The sequence below is a fragment of the Mobula birostris genome, chromosome 17 (assembly GCF_030028105.1).
Source record: "Mobula birostris isolate sMobBir1 chromosome 17, sMobBir1.hap1, whole genome shotgun sequence".
Taxonomy (NCBI): domain Eukaryota; kingdom Metazoa; phylum Chordata; class Chondrichthyes; order Myliobatiformes; family Myliobatidae; genus Mobula; species Mobula birostris.
In genome coordinates this window covers 53,387,088-53,409,687 of record NC_092386.1, presented here as the reverse complement: position 1 = coordinate 53,409,687, position 22,600 = coordinate 53,387,088, and the positions used below count along the sequence as shown (strand labels likewise).

At 39.3% G+C, this 22,600-nt stretch overlaps 1 protein-coding gene across 2 annotated transcripts in view; it reads left to right on the top strand.

Moving 5' to 3' along the window:
* slc12a2 (solute carrier family 12 member 2) overlaps positions 1 to 22,600 on the top strand; it is a 224,029-nt gene that overhangs the window by 162,310 nt on the left and 39,119 nt on the right. For both annotated transcript variants that reach the window (XM_072281724.1, XM_072281723.1), the window contains exons 11-14: positions 9,453 to 9,560; positions 15,058 to 15,181; positions 16,047 to 16,148; positions 17,106 to 17,261. In XM_072281724.1, the coding sequence (XP_072137825.1) occupies positions 9,453 to 9,560; positions 15,058 to 15,181; positions 16,047 to 16,148; positions 17,106 to 17,261 (490 nt within the window). The remainder of the gene's footprint in view (positions 1 to 9,452; positions 9,561 to 15,057; positions 15,182 to 16,046; positions 16,149 to 17,105; positions 17,262 to 22,600) is intronic.

Below are 22,600 nucleotides of genomic sequence, written 5' to 3'. Positions count from 1 at the left end.
GCAATGTGGTGGAGATGGGGCTGGTGTAGCACTGCGCTTGGCGTCGGAATCTTGGATTCTCGAATTGGTTATTTAAGATCTCATTGCACTCTAAGAGTGGAGGGAGACTGATGACGACTTTGCCATCCAGCGACTCGAGCTGGAAGCCTTCTGCCTTCCTGCCATATGTTTCTGCGATACCAGAGCAAGTTCTGAGGTAGTATGGGAATGGATTACCCTTTACGCTAAACAACTCGAAGAACTCTGGTCTCACTAGTGAGCGGTTGCTCTGGTCGTCCAAAATTATATAGGCCTTGATGGTCTTGTCTTTGGCTCCTTTAGGGTATACCTTAGTGAGGCAGATCTTTGAGCACAAACGGCTCGACTGACCTGGACTGCAAACTTCTATGTAGCTGGAGCGAACAATAGTTGAGTCAGAGTGATGCTCTCCTTCCCCGCCATCCTCTTGTGGGAGTGGAGGAGCCTTGGCAGTTTGCAGTGACGGGCCAGGAGGCATGGCCCCATTGTGATTAGTGCTGTTACATTCCGAGCACTTTACGGGGAACGTACACTCTTTAGCAAGGTGGGAGGTAGAGGAACAGCACTTAAAACATATTTGTTTTTCCTTGAGAAGGGCCTTTCTTTCATCAAAGGGTTTGTTTTGAAACATTCTGCATTTTTTGGGGGGGTGGGGTTTGTTGTGCAATAGACAATTCTTGCTAGGGTCATCGTTGATTGCAGAGACTTTGGTCTTATGCACTGAGACACGGATTATTGATGACAAAATTGTTTGAAATGGGTTTGACTGGATTGGTGTGAGTTGTGGTGCTGCCTTGATTCATGAAGCTAGGGTCGTTTCGCCTCTTCGCCTCCTTGCACACAAACCTACTGAAATACTCAAAGGGAGGGAATTGACCTCCATTCTCTTCCTTGTACTCTGAGCCAATAAACACCCATCTTTCCTGCAGCCCAAATGGAAGTTTGTCTACAATTGGTTCTACTCCGTGTGAAGTATCCAGATGTGACAGGCCAGTTAAATAGCCGTCTTCTTTAGCACCTTGAATCTCCATGAGTAAATCTCCGCGTTCTCGTAATTTAATGTGGTCCTTGGCTGACACCCTAGGAAAATTGTCCAGCCGTTGAAATAGCACCTTCTCAATAATTTCAGGGGCCGCTTAGCAGTCCCGAAGTCTCTCCCATGCTTTGTGTAAGGCTAGCTTGGGGTTGCTGACATACACTGAGTGTATGCGTTTCACCTGTTCACTTGATTCCTTTCCCAGCCATTTAGTCATAAGGTCCAACTCTTGGGTTGCTATGAGCTGGACTCCGCTGGTGGCAGTGGTGAATGAGGAGTACCGTGCACGGTAATTTTCAGGCTTATCGTCAAACTGGTACAGTCTTGAATTGACAAGGTCTCGTTGCACTAAATACTGTGCCAAGGGTTCTGCTTCAGCTGGCGTGCTAGCTGGGGAAATATGTTGGGGGACATATGGCTGAGCGTGTACGTTCATGATGGGATTTGATGTTCTGACTTCAGCCTTTGTCTCTGATCTCGCCGGATCTGGTAAGTTTGGTGTCGAGAAGTATTCGTAGTCAGCCTTTTCATACTTGAGTCTGTGGCAAGGTTGCAATTGTGAGTTGTCTTTCCCAGGTGGACTCGATGCAACGAAGCTTCCCTGTGATTTCACATGAGATAGGACACCAACAGGCAACTATGAAGAGGGAGAATGAATCTGCAGGTCAATTTGAGATTGGACATATTCGCTGATGCATTCTAATTTGGCCCTTTCTGACATAGATTTTCCTGCTTCGTCTAGAACGTGCATTTCTTCAGCGTTTTCCAACACTTGTGCTTCCACCATGACCACATCAGCTTCTTGTTGTAGCGTCAGCACTTCTAACTCTGATCTATCCTTGCCTTTTCCAACTGGTTTTCCGCTTCTCTGGCAGCTGTTTCCATTTTCAGTTTTGCTTCTTGGTTAGCGTATGATGCTCGCACCTTGGCGGCTTCTGCTTTAGCTCTTGCGAGGGCAGTCACACCTGTCGATATCCTACTGCTCTTGGCGCTTAATGTAAGCGACTTGATGCTTGATTGCGAAGCCATCGTGCCACTTGTCGAAACACTGAATGATTCCGCCTTTTCACAGTAGTGTTCTCGTGCAGTGTATTGAAACTCTGACTAAACACTAAGTTAATTCGGAGCCAATGAAGACAAGAGTCGCAGTAAGGTTAACCATTTACTGTTCATTCTTCCACATTAACATTGTATGGTGAAAAAGCGTTGCTTCTATAATGTTCCTTTGTGGGTAGACACGGAGCTCTTCACGATCATGCTGCACGCATGGCACCTGCCTCTACACCTTCCCCGAACTGGAGATTACACATAAGACGCGGTGAACCCGGAGGTGACGTCATCGCATGCCACGATATACCATAGACAATAGATTTACCATTGTTATATTGTAACTTAATTATAAACCTTTAACTTTAACTAGAAAATAGTTACAAACAAAAAATTTAAAGCGTAGACCCAACGAAGACAAATAAATGCCTTAAGGGCAAAACACACACACACACACACACACACACACACACACACACACACACACACACACGTGTGTATATGTATGTACATATATATATGTACAAACTCCATTTCCAGAAAAGTTGGGATATTTTCCAAAATGCAATAAAAACAAAAATCTGTGATATGTTAATTCATGTGAACCTTTATTTAACCGACAAAAGTACAAAGAAAAGATTTTCAATAGTTTTACTGACCAACTTAGTTGTATTTTGTAAACATACACAAATTTAGAATTTGATGGCTGCAACACACAACAAAAGTTGGGACAGAGGCATGTTTACCATTGTGTTACATTACCTTTCCTTTTAATAACACTTTTTAATTGTTTTGGAACTGAGGATACTAATTGTAGTAGATTTGCAATTCGAAATTTTGTCCATTGTTGCTTGATATAAGACTTCAGCTGCTCAACAGTCTGTGGTCTCAGTTGTCTGATTCTCCTCTTCATGATGCACCATACATTTTCAATAGGAGATAGATCTGGACTGGCAGCAGGCCAATCAAGCACACGCTTTCTGTGTCTACAAAGCAGCGCTGATGTAGCCCGTGCAGAATGTGGTCTGGCATTGTCCTGCTGAAATAAGCGTGGACGTCCTGGGAAGAGACGTCGCCTTGATGGCAACATATGTCTTTCTAAAATCCTAATATACACCTCAGAGTCAATGGTAACTTCACATACATGCAACTCACCCATGCCGTGGGCACTGATGCACCCCCATAGCATCACAGATGCTGGCTTTTGCACCTTTCGCTGATAACAATCTGGATGGTCATTTTCATCTTTGGCACGGAGAACTTGACGCCCGTTTTTTCCGAAAACTAGCTGAAATATGGACTCATCTGACCACAGCACATGGTTCCACAGTCTTTCGGTCCATCTGAGATGAGTTCGGGCCCAGAGAACTCGCTGGCGTTTCTGCATAGAGTTGATGTATGGCTTCCTCCTTGCGTAATACAGTTTCAAATTGCATTTCTGGATGCAGCGACGGACTGCGTTGAGTGACAATGGTTTTCCGAAGTACTCCTGAGCCCAGGTGGCTATAATTGTCACAGTAGCATGACGGTTTCTTAGGCAGTGCCGCCTGAGAGCTCGAAGATCACGTGCATTCAACAGTGATTTCCGACCTTGCCCTTTACGCACTGAGATGTCTCTGAATTCTTTGAATCTTTTCACAACATTATGTACTGTAGATGTTGAAAGACCTAAATTCTCTGAAATCTTGCGTTGAGATTCCTCGTGCCATTCCTCGTGTTTGCGTTGAGAAATGTTCCTTTTGAACTAACAATTCTCTCTCAAATTTTGGCACAAAGGGGTGAGCCACGACCCATCTTTGCTTGCAAAGACTGAGCCTTTGATGGACGCTACTTTTATACCCAGTCATGATACCTCACCTGCTACCAATTAGCCTGCTTAATGTGGAGTATTCCAAACCGGTGTTACTTGAATATTCTGTGCACTTTTCAATCTTATTTTAACTCTGTCCCAACTTTTGTTGAGTGTGTTGCAACCATCAAATTCTAAATTTGTGTATATTTACAAAGTACAATTAAGTTGATCAGTAGAACTATTGATAATCTTTTCTTTGTACTTTTGTCAGTTAAATAAAGGTTCACGTGAATTAACATATCACAGATTTTTGTTTTGATTGCATTTTGGAAAATATCCCAACTTTTCTGGAAATGGGGTGTATATATATATATATATATATATGTGTGTGTGTGTGTGTGTGTGTGTGTGTGTGTGTGTATATATATATATATATATATATATATATTTATATATTTGTGTACCTGCTTATGACATGAATGAGGCAAGGAATTTGCCCAGTACATGAAATAAGCAGGTGCGCAAATCGGGTGTGACATCTATAAAGAGAGGATATAGGAAATGGCAAACATTTTGTCAGCTCTGGCACCTAAAAAAGAAGTAGCACTGCACCCCTGAATAAAAACGTTTAAACCAATCACCCAAGAATCTGAATTCAAGCACCCCGAGTAGGACTTGAATGCTAAAGAACAAGGGCGTTTGTTTCGCAAGGAGTGTTTCCTGTTCTGTGGCTGGAAGGTGGTATAAAAAAAGCAGTACATGACAGCACTCAAAAAGGCAGTCTTGTGGGATCCTGTCACTTAATGTTTTTGAGCTTCTCCCTCTTGAGTATATTATTACTTCTGCTGAAGATATTTTACTAAATGATAGAACACCTGCCACTTGTCCTGTGCCAGTCAATAGCAGTTAAATAAAATGGATATTGCCATTTCAGAATTGTGAGAATTGCCTGTCACCTTTTTAATTTACCAGCCACTGGAAAGTGGTAACATCACTCAGCCAGCTATGCTGCAGGAAAAGTGGACTGGTTTATTTTGTCTGGAAAAGTAATGGAGGAAAATATTTTGTCTATGTAGTATACTTTTGAACTTTATGAAATTAATATGCAGTGTGTTGTATTATGCATAGTTATTTTTAGACAATTAAGAAATAGTATGTCATAGTCTGGGGATGGCCTGAGAATTGCATCCGCCTTAAACTGGTTGCTTCTTGTTGCTTTGTATGTTATGACATGACATCTAGTACTTCATTGAGCTGATTGTTACCATCATTGTAATAACATTACGCAAGTCTTTTTCCTTGGCTTATCATTTAAAAGAAAATTGAAAACGTAAATTATACTGCTTACAGTTTGAAATCTGTCTTTGATTTCCAAGACTAGGAATGGCAGAATTCCTGTTTTTCAAATTTGGATCAGAGCAAGTATTTAGGCAACAGGTTTGAATTTGTGTATTTACAAGGTATATTTTCAGCATGATAAACTGTTAAATATTGCAAGTATATTTTTGACACACGTGAAGTCCACTCTGCCATAGATTAGCTGCAAGTGAACAAAAATCTGTCTTCACTGTTTAACTAGTTTTGCGTAAGCCTAAGTTTGTAAAAGGAGGAGGAACTTTTTCATCATGTGCTTTGGTAAAAGAGCAAAAGACCATTTTTGAACAAAATGGGAATTTTCCAGTAAAATTAGAATGCCTTCTGGTATTATGTTTACAGATTGGAAGTTTATAGTAAAAGCCTTGTGATGATGTTTTCACCTATAGATTAATTTTTCTGTCTTAGCTTTTGTGCAGCAGAGAAATTAAGGCAGGAAAGGGTGAAAGGAGCTTAATCAATTATTGAAAACCCTCAAATCCAGGGGCTGAACTGGTTTTAACTTGCTAAAAATAGAGGTAGGCAAGCCAATCTATTTTTAGATGGCTGTTATGCAATTAGTGAGCTTTGTTTTAAGATGCATTTTGTTTTGGAGTTGCAGTTTGTCTGCCAGGTCTAAGTGTGCAAAATAATAATACATTTTTAGACATCTTATAAGAATGTGCTATAATAATGTAATGCTAACCTGGCTTATTTTTGGACAGAATTTTGTAACAGTCTAATATTAAAAATTCCTTTCTTTTCCAATTTCTAATCAATAGCATGTAGTACAGCCAATATATTACACGAATAGGCAGAGAAACCTTGGGCTCCAAGACCATAGTTCCTGAAAATGATGACATATGTCAATAGGGCAATGAAAAAATACATATGGCAGGCCTGCCTACATGAGTTGGCGCAAAAAAAAATGATGTTATGGTTTACAACTTTGCAAAATTATTATTTGGTATGGCAAGCAGAATTGCACACAATAACATGAGAATAGGGAGAAATAAAATTGCAGATGTTGGAATCTGGAGCAAAAAACAAGCTGCTGGTGGAATTCTGCAACTCAAGCAGCATTTGTGGAGGCAAAGGTATGGTTGACAAATCAAGACTTTGCATCAGGAAGAATGTGTTTGCACTGGAGAAAGTGTAGATGAGGTTTACTAAGATATTACCTGAACTAAAAGACTTTAAATGTGAGGAGCAATTGGGGAAGTTGGATTTTCCCTGTAACAAAGGAAGCAGAGAGGTGACCTGATGGAAGTGTATATAAGATTATGAGAGGAAGTAAGTAGGGTATAAATCCCAAAATTTCTTTTTCCCCTCATGGTAAGGGTATTTAAAACAAGAGGACATTGATTTAAGGTAAAAGAGTTTTAAGAGGATTTGAGAGGAACATTTATTACAGTACTAGACAACGGGGTGACCCACTGGGGCACCCTTTGACAGAAGGGTAGTACAGTGTGATGTGACCAGAATGAACATCAAATTTTCCTGAATGCTATTGCCTTGGAAACTGAAGTAGAAAACTTCAGTTTATTAAAGAAGGACGATGTGTAGCAAAGCATATATAGCTGCTCTTCATTTAACACAGGACACTTTTGATGGCATCATTTCTGGTTTATCTGCCACCGTTGTGCCTCTCATTGTCATTCTGGAGACATGCAGTCCTTTCATCCCCTGTCTCTTCATCTCTTCTGTTTGTTCTTTGTCTCTGATCCTGGAGATGTGCATTTCTCAGCTCCTTTGTCTCTTCCTCTCTCCTCCTGTGCCTGTTTTTGTCATTCTGGAGACATGCAGACCTTTCATCCCCCATCTCTTCAACTCTTCTGCTGTTTGTTCTTTGTCTCTAATCCTGGAGACGTGCATGCCTCTCCTCCTCTGTCTCTTCTTCCCTCGTCTTTTTTTGTCCTGACTCTTTGATCCTGGAGTCATGCTGCCCTGGCCTCATCCGATTCTTGTTCTCTCCCTCTCCTTGCCGCTTCCCGACGACGTTTGGCATCATCTCTTGACCATAATGTCCCCCCTCCCTTTCTACGCGGCATAATTAGGCTGACCATTTTTTTTACCCTAATGCTGGATAGAAGATACAAAGCACTATCACCAAAGGATGCTGATTATTCTTGATGATGTGGTTGGCGCTCTCCTAAATGGACGTGATATAGTCACCACTGTCCTTTGACTGCAGCAAAGGGTTTTACGGGTGTCTTGAAGTACGCCATTACAATAAGAATTAACTATCTCTTATTGATGGGTGGCAGTTAGATCTGTCCCAATCCTGCACATGCTGATGGTGATTAGCAGAATGTGACCCCTCGAAATAGAGCTGCCCTGCCCTTTTGCTCTGTTAGGTGTTGCTGCTGAGGCTGGCTTGGCGCATGTGTCGAGCTGTCCGATTTCCATAATGGCCGATCGGCTCTCGGGTGAAAACCAGCCTGTTGATTTTTTGGCAAATGAACTATTTTATACGAATATATAACCCTGAACTTTGCCTGCATTCTGTAAGTTAGCGCATTTTAATTTGATTTAGCCAAAAAAAAGTGTCGCGGTAATGCACCGTTTGCGCTAATTGGAGGTGACAGGCAGATCATGAGAGTTTTAGTATTATATGGATTATTGATATCTGGAGCACACTGCCAGAGGAGATAATGGACTTAGATACTAAATAGGCAAGACATTAAAGGATATGACCCAAAGTGGACAAACGAGATTAGTGTGCATGGGTAAAGTGTACAGTGTAGATGTGGCCTTATGGGCCCTTTTGTGCTATACAACTCTGACTCTGGCCCTATAAACTTTAATAAAGGTTTGAAGTTTCTTTCTTTGTAATGAGCACTTTGTGGTTGATGCTGTCACAGCAAGAACTTTGGATACTGACCTGTTCTAATGTGCATTAACTTCTCAGTGTCAGGAATGGAGGGAAGAAAATATCTAGTTGTGCATTCCTTGGAATCTAAAATTTCAGTTTGGGTGTGCAGGAAAGTATTTTGGATTGGGCAATGATCCCTTTTGAACCAAAGCATAGAATTTTGGATGGGGAGCTGATTTGTGTCTCAAATATTTATTTCAAGTGTGCTACATTTTGCAGAATTTTTGATTCCTGTGAAGCAAATTACACAGTACTCCTTTGACTGTTTCTATAAAAAGATGTACTGTCCATCCTGAACTTGGCTATCATGTTTGCCCAGTTTCGAACAGATTCTTTCTGTTTGCCCTGTTTGCCCACCATTATTACTCTTTAAGGGAGTTGATCATGGTTCTAAATGAGTTGCATGTCTGTGGGAGATGTGTTGATTTAGTTTTGGAACATTAGGACACTAATATTCATTGAGTAGTGCATTTTTGAGTCATTAAAGGTATGAAATTTAAATGTTTGCAAATTCAAGGAGTAGAAAATGGATAATGATTTCAATTAGTGCTTTTGAAAGGCTGACTAGCTTGCATCAGACTACTTGACATGTCAGGCAGCAGGACTGCAAAAGTGGTTAATGACATTCAGCTATTGTTGAAGACTTCAAAAGCAATACATTCTGTTTCTAAAGAACAGGTGTGGCTTTTGTTTATGACTCATCGCATTGTTAGATGCTCTTAGAATTTATGATGGAAAGCTGTTTTCAGGATCATTGTACAAACTTGGGTCTGGACCAGAGAAGTGTATTGTTCATTTCCTGTCCTGTGTCAGAGCTCCTCTCTTTCCACAACCGCCCCCCCCCCCCCCAAACAACGTCCTTGCAGTTTAAATAGAATTCTTTTACTTCTATGCCTCCTGCTAATGAAATTGCTAAATGTGCTTCCCATCAAGAGATGAAAAATGCATACTGGGGGAAGATTCAAAATGTACTCTGGATATTTTTACCTATGACACTGAAAATTGTCATCTTGACATTAGGAAAGCATTATATTAATGTGTGAACTTATTTGCATTTTTAAGAGTATTTAAATTGTGAATGAGATGTTTGATTAAGCACTTGCCCTACCCTAGACCTCAAAGCCTCCACCTACCTACCATGACTAATACTTGTCTCTAATATTGATCTTGCATCATTTTGCATTTTTTTTTGTGGATGATATTAAATTTGTTCAATGAAAACTGAAACGTTGCTCAAATGTTCTAAATAACTATTGGTACTATTCTGGCACTTAATTTCAGGAAATGGTTGAAATTAAAACTTATTCTGTTATAACTTGGATTCTTTTCAGGTTATGAGCTTGGCCTCTGGATTTGGGCCTTTGATTACTGCAGGAATTTTTTCAGCTACGTTATCTTCTGCCCTGGCCTCATTAGTGAGTGCTCCTAAAATATTCCAGGTATGTATATAATTCCAAATGTTTAAAAAAAAATCAGTAAAATGTCTTTGCCCCACCTTCCTTTGGCAGTTCATAAATTGTAACTATGTAAATATGGTAGGAAAATGATCAATTGAAGGCAGCAGTGCAGAAAAGGAGGAAAATGACAGGCAGCCAAGTTTTCTTAAAGATTATGTGTTGCTCCTGAAAGTTCATAGAATTATAATCATATTGCAATGAAATGATCCCTTTACCATAAAGACTCTATACCTACCATCACACTTTTATACTAAAACTGCACTGATTCTACACCCTGCCAATGCACCAGTGACAATTTACAACAGTCTATTAACTTGACATCTGCACATCTTTGGGGTGTGGTAGGATACCTGTGCACCAGAAGAAACTACGCAGTCATAAAACTGTACTATGTCAGTGATGCAGGTCAATAGTTATTTTATTACTATTTAATTATTTATGGTGCAACTGTAATGAAAACCAATTTCCCCCGGGATCAATAAACTATGACTATGACTCAGATTGAACCTGAGTTATTGGAGTTCAGGCAGTATCTCCACTAGTTACATCACTGTCCTTTATCAAGCTGCATCTATGGTGTATAGGAGGACACACAATGTGGACTTTAAAAAGATATTTGGTAGTCGATGGCCACCTAATCACAAAATTGATTATTGTTTTTAAAAAAAGATATTGAAAACTGAGATAATACAAACCAGTAACATCTTATTTGAGCAGTTTTGGAGGGGTATTGTATGAAATGCTTTTCTTCTTGGTGAAAAGATTTTAAAATGTTTAGAATTACATTTAAATAGTTCCAAAAGGGAGGAAAAAAAGTACCTGTTTATATTGTTTACCTATCCATGGTAGGCTGAAGAACTGCAATGGTCATGAAATTAATCTACATACTGATTACATAAACAAAATTGGCAAGTTTATCATTGAATCATTTCTGGAGTATAGTAGGATTACTTCTGGGTGGAACCTACCTGGCTCCATAACATAATACTGCTGTAAAAAGCAATTAAATAGTCACCTGCTGGCTATTTTAGATTTGCTCATGAGTGATGAGGAATGATTAATTAATGACCTTGTGGAGGTCATTTAGGACCCTTTAGGAGGTACTGACCACAAGATAAAATTCCAGATGTTGTTTGAGAGTGAACACTAAAGGACCAAATCAGCTTAAATAGGAACAGTTCTATTGGTATGAAGCACAGTGGTTTAACATGGACTGGGAAAATAAGCAAAGATGAACAACGACAGTTATTCAAACTGCTGGTCAGTTATGCTCAGCTGTAATTTTTGCCAGTTGTAAAGAAAGATTCCATAAAGTGGCACGTCTGTTTATAGCGCAAGTCAAAGATAATGTTACTTTGGATATATAAATAGGAAGAAGGCAAGTAAGAGTGGAACCTCCAAATAATGGGGCTGGTGAATTAGTAAGTGGAGCAGTGAAATAACAAATGTGCTAGATCAATTTTTTTGCATCAGTTTTCATCAAAATGGATGCTACAGATTCTTAAGCTAATAGACGGGCTAATTTCAAACAAGAGTGGAACTTCTCCAAATTCACAAGGGCAAATGACATCTATTTAGTAGGTATCTTGATCAGCATGGATGAGATAGTCCAAAGGACCTGTTCCTATGCTGTTACGACTATGACAAAGGATAACGTTTCAGAGAAACTTGAGGCTAAAGGCAGCCAAATGGCTGGGACCTAATAGCCTCAAGATTTTCATTGAGGTGGCTACAGAAATGTTGCGCTCATTGGAGGGTACAAGGAAGTTTGAAACGGCCAACATGACTGTCTTGTTCAAAAAAAGAGCAAGCCAGAAGTTGAGAAGATAAAATTAGTTGTAACATCTATTAGCAATATTCTAGAATTAATCAATGCAATTCTGGAGAGCCAAATATAATCAAATCGAGTCAATGTGCTTTTATGAAAGAAAAGTTGAGTCTGACTAACTTGCGTCAAATTCCTTGAAGTTGTGATAAGAAGAACCTGCAGATGTAGACTATTTAGATTTCTAAGAAACATTTAATAAACTGCCACATAAGAGGTTGGTGCATGGATTGAGAGCACAATGTACTGGGTTGAAAACTGGCTGACACAGAAAAAAGTTAGAATATCTGGGTCCTTTTTCAGGCTGGAGAGATGTAACTGCTATCATACTTCAGGGGTCTATTCTTGGTCTTCAATTTTTTTATTATTTCCATTAATCACCTGCAGGTGGGAATAAAATGCAAGGGAATGATGTTTGCTGATTATGAAATTAGATGGAGAAGTTATGACGAGGACATTGTGATCTTTGCTATGAGAGATAGATAACAATTGGGCAAAAACTTGGGGAAATGGAGAGTAGTATTGGTGAATTAAATCAAAAGGCATGTCATTATAAGTGAATGAAGTTCAGAGAGACCTAGATATTCTCATGTACGAATCGCTAAAAGTTAGCAAGCAGGTCTAATAGGTAGTTTAAAAAATGTCATTTTGGCCTTTATTATAAAGGGATCGGTATTTAAGAATAAGTAAGGTTTGTTGGTTGTGCAGGCTGTTGACGAGGCTACACTTGAAATTGTCTGTAACGTTTCAACACCTTTGCCTAAAAAATATAGTAATGTTGGAGGCTGTATCAGGGAATTTTACCAAGTTAATTCCTGAGTTGAGCTGTTATGCCATCAAGAGACCCTAGACAGCTTGTGCCTTGTCCTTCAGGCTGAATGGCAACCTTATTCAAATTTAGCTGACAGTTTAAATGTTTTCATATGTGGTACAGTTGCAAACAAAGCAACAACCATAGCTGTAAAATAAGGAACTGTTTATTCTAACTGAGGTGTGTAGAAACTTCATTTGGTAGGTAGTGAATCTTTACATCATTAGATATTTTTTAAAGCAGAGACTAATAAATATTTGAAAGATTGATGCATTGAGGGTCATGTGGCAACTAATACTAGGAGTTGAGCCAGAATAAATGAACCATAATCATATTGATGGTAAGGAACCTGATACCTTTTTTTTTCAATCTTGTGTGTATTCTTATGGCTAGTGTATTTTCTTGTCCCAATATTTCTGATCTTGAAAATCCATAGCTCTTTCGGTGATATTTCCACCAGCAATTTTGGAGATGCATAATAATGCAGATACTGAAATATATTCAATCTAATACTTTTTTATATTGACATATTACTCCACTTGTTATTTTCCACAACTTTCCCTTTCCACGTTGCTTGCCTGATTCATGAGCTTGAATTGTGTTTGCATTGATTGCAAATATCTAATGGAGAAATGCTTTGAGAGGCTGGTCATGACTAGACTGAACTCCTGCCTTGGCAAAGACCTGGACCAACTGAAATTTGTCTATCACCACAATAGGTCAAAGGCAGGTGCAATGTCAATGGCTCTCTGTACAGCATTTGACTACTTGGATAACACAAACAGCTATGTCAGGATGCTGTTCATCAACTATAGCTCAGCATCTAATATCATCATTCCCTGATTGAGAAGATGTAGAACCTGGGCCTTTGTATTTCCCTCTGCAATTGGATCCTCGACTTCCTAACCGGACGACCACAATCTGCAGATTGGTGATAACATATTCTCCTCACTGACGGTTAACACTGGCACACCTCAGGGGTGTGTGTTTAGCCCACTACTCTACTCTTTATATACACATGACTATGTGGCTAGGCATAGCTCAAATACCATTTATAAATTTGCTGACGATACAACCATTGTTGGTAGAATCTCAGGTGGTGACGAGAGGGTGTACAGGAGTGAGATATGCCAGCTAGTGAAGTGGTGCCACAGCAATATCTGACACTTGACGTTAGTAAGACGAAAGAGCTGATTGTGGACTTCAGTAAGGGCAAGACGAAGGAACACATACCAATCCTCATAGAGGGATCAGAAGTGGAGAGAGTGAGCAGCTTCAAGTTCCTGGGTGTCAAGATCTCTGAGGATCTAACCTGGTCCCAACATATCAATGCAGTTATAAAGAAGGCAAGACAGTGGCTATACTTCATTGGGAGTTTGAAGAGATTTGGCATGTCAACAAATACACTCAAAAACTTCTATAGATGTACTGTGGAGAGTATGCTGACAGGCTGCATCACTGTCTGGTATGGGGGGGGAACGGGGGGGAGCGGTGCCACTGCACAAGACCGAAAGAAGCTATAGAGGTTTGTAAATCTAGTTAGCTCCATCTTGGGTACTAGCCTACAAAATAGCCAGGACATCTTCAGGGAGCGGTGTTTCAGAAAGGCAGCATCCATTATTAAGGATGTCCAGCACCCAGGGCATGCCCTTTTCTCACTGTTACCATCAGGTAGGAGGTACAGAAGTCTGAAGGCACACACTCAGCGATTCAGGAACAGCTTCTTCCCCCCTGTCATCCGTTTCCTAAATGGGCGTTGAACCCTTAGACACTACCTCACTTTTTAAAAAATATACAGTATTTCTGTTTTTGTATGATTTTTTTTACATCTATTCAATATAGATTTACTGTAATTGATTTACTTATTATTTTTATTTTATTTATTATTATTTTTTCCTTCTGTATTACGTATCGCGTTGAACTGCTGCGAAGTTAACAAATTTCACGTCACATGCGGGTGATAATAAACCTGATTCTGATTCCTTTAGAAATGCAGTTTCAATTGGGGGAAATAGTCTAGAAGCTCCCACACTTTACCTCTAAACTTTGTCTTAACCTGGATCTATTGTTAGGAATTCCATAGCTGAATACGATGCTGAGGATGTTCTACGAGTCTGTGGTGGCCAATGCAATCATGTTTGCTGTTGTGTGCTGGGGCAGCAGGCTGAGGGTAGCAGACACCAACAGAATCAACAAACTCATTCGTAAGGCCAGTGATGTTATGGGGATGGAACTGGACTCTCTGATGGTGGTGTCTGAAAAGAGGATGCTGTCCAAGTTGCATGCCATCTTGGACAATGTCTCCCATCCACTACATAATGTACTGGTTGGGCACAGGAGTACATTCAGCCAGAGACTCATTCCACTGAGATGCAACATAGAGCGTCATAGAAAGTCATTCTTGCCTGTGGCCATCAAGCTTACAACTCCTCCCTTGGAGGCTCAGACATCCTGAGCCAATAGGCTGGTCCTGGACTTACTTCCTGGCATAATTTACATATCACTATTTAACTATTTATGGTTTTATTACTATTTAATTATTTATGGTGCAACTGTAACGAAAACCAGTTTCCCTTGGAATCAATAAAGTATGACTATGACGAATATGCAGTCAACCTGTGTGTTTGTAACACTCCAGGAAATAGTGTTATTTATCTACTGGCATGAAAATACTACATTACAGAAATATTGGTTAAAAAATCAATTTGTCTGGTGTAGCTGATCTTACCATGTGCATTGAGTAAATATTATAAATTGTTAAATTTTGCAGACAGTTCCTGTTTTGATGTATGTAGTATTTTTGAATGGGCGATGATAGTAACAAATGTTTTATTTTCCTATAGGCTCTGTGCAAGGATAATATATATCCTGGTCTTCACAAGTTTTCAGTTGGTTATGGCAAGAACAATGAACCATTGCGTGGATATGTCCTTACATTCTTCATTGGTCTGGGATTCATATTAATTGGTTAGTCAATATTTTGTAAACTAACAGCAAAATTGTAAAATGTTACAATTTAAATCTAATGAATTGCGTCATTTTTAAAAGATTTGCTATCAAGGAAGTTGCAGGGATTCCAGAGCAAGAATTAGCATTTTATCTTTCTACAAATGTTTTAAAAAAACATTACTGCTGCCTTCTGAATTTATCCCTGTTGATAGTAACGCCGCAAATTTGTGACTTTGTGTCACAAAAGTGAGAGGATCCTGAACAAACAAGTGGCTCTTGGGGGTGGCAGACCTCATGGGAAGAAAGGCATGATTTAGATTGGGCAGGAGCTGAAAGCATTACTGAGATTTGAGTGATGTTTGAGTTAGTTTGGCAAGGGAGAATCCTTGTGCAAATCATGAGTGGTTGTGTCCAAGAGAGATGAGTTTTGATGGAGCAATGAAGCAAATGGATTGAAATATATTATGACTGATCCCCAAGAAGACTTGTTTCTCTGGGGAAAAAGGAATTATTTTAACTTGTCTGTTTTCATATCCTTCCTTGAGTCATTTGAGTGTTCAATTAAGAAAAGGAATGATTACTGATTATGTAGGCAATTTATATATGCAGAAATGTTTATTTTGTTCCAAAAGTGATGTGCTGTCTCTTGCATATGACATAAATGTTCCATTTGTTAAGTACTTTCACTTTACAGACTTCAATAATGACACGGAGCAGAAGTAGTTTCTGTATGTGTATATACAGCGAGAATATATGTTGTCTGAGGATGGTATTTTGTACTTGTTACTTTATCTTAATTTATAATTCTGTTCTGGGTGATGTTTTATTCAAATCTGGCAATAGAAGAATGTGTATTTATTGCGATTTCTTTTATTTTTTTCAGCTGAGCTAAATGTCATTGCACCAATAATTTCCAATTTTTTCCTGGCTTCATATGCTTTGATTAACTTCTCAGTATTCCTTGCTTCTCTTGCTAAATCACCAGGTAAGATTTGAATCAGATTAAGAAATTCATGTGGATGTATACAGTTATTTACATTTTTGCAAGGATAAATATTTGTCAAGGAATTACTTTAAATTCTTTAAAATGTTGAATGCATTTCAGTGTCTGTCAGTGATAGTGACTTTGCCAGGTATGTGGTTTTTTTTGTTTTATCCTGAGTATTTTTAGCTATACTGGATAACTAGCGAATAGTCAGGGGTTTGTAATAGCAAAAGAACATGGTCATTTGCCAACTGTCTATAAAGTAACTCAGTCCATTCCATTTACATACTCCTAGTCTATAAAATAGAAGCTTTTTCTCTTTAGTAAGCATTGGTTATTATGTTCAAATTTGTGTTCTACATTCCTTGTATAGCTCAATCAGGGGACAGCTCCTGATTTCAATAGTTAACTTGTGTTAAGTTTTGAGGTTACTGGTGAATTGACAATCTCTTTAAAATAACTTCACTCTCCATCATTTGCCCTATCATTGAAATGTTCCCACAACCAATGGACTCACTTTCAAGGAATCTTCACTTCATGTTCTAAATACATTGATTTATTATTATTATTATTATTATTATTATTATTTCTTCTTTCTTTTTGTACTTGCACAGTTTGTTGTCTTTTGCACACTTGTTGAATGCCCAGGTTGCTGCAGTCTTTCATTGATATTGTTGTGATTATTGTTCATTGATTATGCCTGCAAGAAAATGAATCTCAGGGTTGTATGTGGTGACATATATGTTTTCTGATAATAAATTTACTTTGAGCTTTAAAATGGTGATTTTAGTTTAATAATTTTAAATCTTTGGTTTACATTGCTCAGTTCATGATAAATAATTTATGCAGCCTGCAGCCCTATTTAATGGATTTTAACCAGCATATTAAGCAGAGCTTTATTTTACTTTGCACCATGTACCTGTGACTAACAACTTAATTACTATGTTTTGTACTTAGGCTGGCGACCTGCATTTAGATACTACAACATGTGGATTTCATTGATTGGTGCTATCTTGTGCGGTGGCGTAATGTTTGTTATCAATTGGTGGGCAGCACTATTAACAAACGTCATTGTCCTTGCCTTGTATATCTACGTCACCTATAAGAAACCCGGTAAGGCTGATGCAAAGTGTGGGCAAATTTTCAATTTTCTTGTGTCCTTGACAGTAACTTGCATATATCACGCATCTTTAGAAAAACATTCCCCAGCAGGAAATACATTTCTGAACATGAGCAGAAAACCTACTTACTGACACTCATTATATTGTATCTATAGCACTGTATGATTCAAGCTGGGGCAGCAACATAAGTGTGAGTTTGTAACAGGAAAAGAACAATTGTCATAAAGCATTGCTCTTAAACTCTATTTGTGATCAATTCATTCTGTCAGCAGAAGGGATTGTCTGTTCAATAGCCCATCTAGCCATTAACTGATCTGCTAAGCTTCCTCTGGTTAGGAGGGGTTGGCTGGTTTGGGGGAAGGAACCTACAGTCATTTGGAAGAATTGGGAGAGAATGGGCTGTAATTGCGTGATAGAGGGTGGTGATTGGGTAGTTGTGTGCAGGCAGGCAGAGAGGGAGAGCTGGGATATCTGTTAATTCGATTCCAATACCAGTCTGTACCACCAACAGCAGATTCCCTTCACTCACATAGACAAAGGTTCTAAAAGCATGGAGAAAGGTGGTGCAGCCATTGAAATGAAAATGTTTGAAATGATGTAGACAATTACATGCCTACTTACATGTTTGTATTACTTGCGTTATGTGTTAGAGGTGCGGTGAAGTCTATAACACAGAATACTGAGTTTGCAATCCATGTTGCTAATCCTGACTTTTATATTTCGTAAAAATTGAATTGCCCTTAAGAGAACAAAAACATGGTGTAATCTAATTTGTAGGCATCTTTCATAAAGGATAAAGCTTTAAAAAAAAATGTTGGTTTGTAGGTTTTTACAAAGGTATCCTATTTTGGGAAAAAATGACTTTAAAGGCATAGAACAGATCTTTCAACTTGATGGTAAAGTCACCTTTATCTCCTAAATGCGCTATTCATAGTACATTTATTGTTTACATTTTACCCAGTGCATTTTCAAAGATTATTTAAAAAATGGTGCTTCAGCTTTAAAAAAATCAATCTCATTTGTTGCTATGCCAGCTAAATGATATGTTTCTGGCTTGCAAAAGTTTACTACAGATATCTGACTGGACAATTACAGTGAAAAGTGGTAAATCCACTTCCCATTTCGGATGTCTCTTGTCAAAATCCTGCCCAAAATATCTAGGTCCTCAAATAATTTTCAGCATAGATGATATTGTGTGATTTCAATCCTTTTGGAATCTTTCTTTAAACAAAATCTGACACAGGAATGTATGTCATTGTGTTATTGTCTGCAGATGGTTGTCGTCTGTATAATGCATTGCTATTGTTCATATTTGATTGAATTTCATAATTAACTTTTTTGGCTGTATTTATTTGCCAACTTTTTTGGTCCAGATTAGACTCTTCTAATACTTCCAATTCCTTTATTTTATATTTTGTAGCTTGTAAGTTTAAATGATTTAGATTATTGTCAGATGATTTCTTGGGTAACCAGTTAACAGAAGGAGGAAAAACTGGGTTCTGTACATAATTACTTGAATTCCTAAATTTCTTTTGAAAATATGGGTTCATCATACATTTTGTACAAAGCAATTAGACACACAGAGTTGCTTCTAAGCCATTGACTTGTCTGCTACTAATGTATTCCACATTCTCCCCATACTGCAACACCTATTCCAGATGATCAGTGTGAGGACATGTAATGTGAAGGATTAGTTTGCCTGTCGGTTAAAAACAGCTTCTACTATGCTGGTTATCAATTGGACTATTTGAAGGATGAAGCATCTGATTCCCATTGGTTGCCTTGTGTGCCACAGCACTGGTGTTTGGTTTCCAGCCTCCAATCACCTGCTACTACTCCTATGGCCAGTAAGGACACAAAGGTAATTACCAAAGGGGCAGCAATCTCTTCCCACCCCCCCCCCACCCGGCTTCCTGTATAACCTGGGGTATATCCCATCCAGCCCCAGGGCCTTATCTATCCTAATGTACTTCAAAAGTTCCAGCACACCCTCTTTCTTAACATCGACATGTTCAAGCATATCAGCCTGTTTTATGATATCTTCACAAATGTCAAGGTCCCTCTCACTGTAGAATACTGAACCAAAGTATGCATTAAGGACCTCCTCTCCCTCCTGTGACTCCAGACACATTTTCTATCCCTGATAGGTTGTAACCTCACTTTAGACATGCTTCTGTTCTTCGTGTAGAGCGTCTTGGAGCTTTCCGTAGTCATTGCCCTCTTCTGAAGTTGTGACATGAACTGGATGTCTTGTCTCCCATCTTTTGTAATAGAATCTGAATTTTGTATCAAGTGTCAAATGACTGGAGGTTGGAAATTATAAACGGTCTTACTTCAGTGGTGGACTGGTTATTGGAGAAGATTCTTAGATACAGGATTTACGAGCATTTGGAGAAGCATCGTTAATATTTGGGGATAGTCAGCATGGCTTTGTGAGAGGTAGGTCATGCCTCACAAGTCTAACATACTCAAAGAATTCAAAGCACTTTAAAGGTAGGGTAGTGGATGTGGTGTATTTGAATTTTAGTAAGGCATTTGTTAAGGTTCCCATTCAGGAAGTCAGAATGCATTGGACTCAGGAAACATGGCTCTGTGGATACTGAATTGGCTTGCCCATAGAAGGAAGTAGATGGAGTATATATTGCCTTGTGGTTAGTGGCAGTGGTGTTCTGCAGGGATCTGTTCTGGGACTCCTGATCTTTTAAGATTTTTATAATTGACTTTGAGGAAGTGGAAAGGTGGATTGCTAAGTTTGTTGATGACACCAGGGTTATTGGAGTTGTGGCAGGATGCAGAATTGGGATTAGGAGTGGTAAATGGAGATAAACGCAGATTTACTTTGGAAGGTAGAATTTGAAGGCAGAATACAAGGATAAAGGCAGATTTCTTAGCAGCATGGAGGAAGGAACAGAGAAATCTTGGGGTCCACATCCATAGATTCCTCAAAGTTGCCACTCAAGTTGATAAGGTTGCTAAGAATCTGAATGGTGTGTTGGCCTTCATTAGGAGGGGGATTGAGTTTGAGCCATGAGGTTATGCTGCAGCCCTATAAAACCCTGGTTAGACAACTCTTTGCACTCAGTCAGTAAGACCAAAGAGCTGATTGTGGATTTCAGAAAGGGTAGGATGAGGGAACATGAACTCATCCTCATAGAGGGGTTGGAAGTGGAGAGAGTGAACAATTTCAAGTTCCTGGGTGTTAAGATCTCTAGGGATCTAACCTGGTCCCAACATTTTAATGCAGCTACGAAGAAGGCAAGGCAGTGGCTGTATTTCATTAGGAGTTTGAGGAGATTTGGTTTGTCACCTAAAACACTCAAACTTGTATAGCTGTACAGTGGAGAGCAATCTGACAGGCTACATCACTGTCTGGTGTGGGGAGGGGCTACAGAAAGTTGTGAAAATTAGTCAGCTCCATCTTGGGTACTAGCCTCCATAGTATCCAAGACATCTTCAAGGAGCGGTGCCTCAGAAAGGTGGCGTCTCTTATTAAGTACCCTCATCACCCAGGATAAGTCCTCTTCTCATTCTTCCATCAGGAAGGAGGTATAGAAGCCAGAAGACACACATTCAGTGACACAGGAACAGCTTTCCCTCTGTCATCTGATTCCTTAATGGACATTGAACCCATGAGCACTATCTCACTTCTTTAAAATTTCTATCTTTGCACTATTTTTAATTTAACTATTTAATATACATTATATACATTAATTGATTTTTTTCCTACATTTACCATGTATTGCATTGTACTGCTGCCATTAAGTTAACAAATTTCACGACATAATGTCAGCGATAGACCTGATTCTGAATATTGTATTCAGTTCTGCTGACCTCAGGAAGGATGTGGAAGTTTTGTAGAGGGTGCTAAGAAGATTTACCAGGATGTTGCCTGGACTAGAGAGCATGGCTTGTATATGAATAGGTTGAATGAGGGTGGGTAAGAGGTGACGAGAGAAGTGTACAAAATGAAAAGAGGCATAGACCAGATCAAGTGGTTAGTCAGAAAACTTTTTCGGGGGGAGGGGGGAGAAATGACTGATATGAGGGTACATAATTTTAAGGTGATTGGAAGAAAGTATAGGGGAGATATCAGAGATAAGTTCTTTACACAGGAGAGTGATCTAAGGTTGGTGGTAGAGGTCGATACTAAAGGGGCATTTTTTAAAAAACTCTTAGATAGGCATATGGATGATAGTAAAACAGAAGGCTGTGTAGGAGGGAAGGTTTAGAATGATCTTGGTGAGCTATAGATCAGCTCCATTTTGTGGGCCAAAGGGCCTGCACTCTGTTGTTTATGCTCTATATCTGCCAGGGGTTTAGCCTCTCCCAGCCTACAGACTTGAGCTTTGATGCTGCTTGAAAGAAGATCATAAAATGCGTATGGGTGAGGATTAAACTGAAGATTAGTGAACCCTGAAAGTAACAATATGGAAGAGGGAAAAATAAAACATTTCTGGAAATGAAATCCCAAGCTGGAATGGCTGAATATTTGAAATGATTGTATTCTTTGTTGCATCCTCAAGGCTGTATTGTAACTGTGTCCTAGTTGGTTCCTTGATATACTATTTATCTTTTCTGGAATACTCTGGATTTTTCCTGTAGTTCTGGTGGCCTGTTCACAGGTTCTGCCTGCAGCCTTCTGATTACAGTGTTAGCAGATAATGTGGTGCCATAATGAGGAGCTGTGTGTTTCTCAAACGTTGGTTGCTGTATCTAGTCAGTGTTGCTTTGATGCAAAGAGGCTGTTTGTTAAAGTGAAGGTATATGCAGTTGTGAGCAGGGAGTAAAACAGAACTTGGTTCTCAGTGGGAACGATTGTTAGAATGTGTACAGGGGGTAGTATCATTTGGTTGTCGTGGATCAATTCAAGATATTACAACTTAAGTTTTGGGAGGTCCAGTATATTCATCAGTAATTGTTGAAGCATTTGCATAGTGGTTGCAGCAGCTCATGTGAAATTGATATTTTGAAATACGGGTGTCCCCTGCTTTTCGAATGTTCGCTTACAAAACCTCACTGTTACGAAAGACCTACATTAGTTCCCTGTTTTCGCTAACAGAAGATGTTTTCACTGTTACGAAAAATCAGCGCATGATAAAAGGCAGTGCACGCCCTGAGCAGCTGCTCCCCCCCCCCCCCCCCCCGATTCGGGACGGCATTCTTGCCGGTATTGCTTAAACACGTGCCTGTGAGCAGCCGTTTGCAAGATGAGTTCTAAGGTATCGGAACAGCCTAAAAGAGCTCGTAAGGGTGTTAAACTTAGTGTAAAACTAGACATAATTAAGCGTTTTGATCGTGGTGAACGAAGTAAGGACAAAGTGAGTTTGGCTT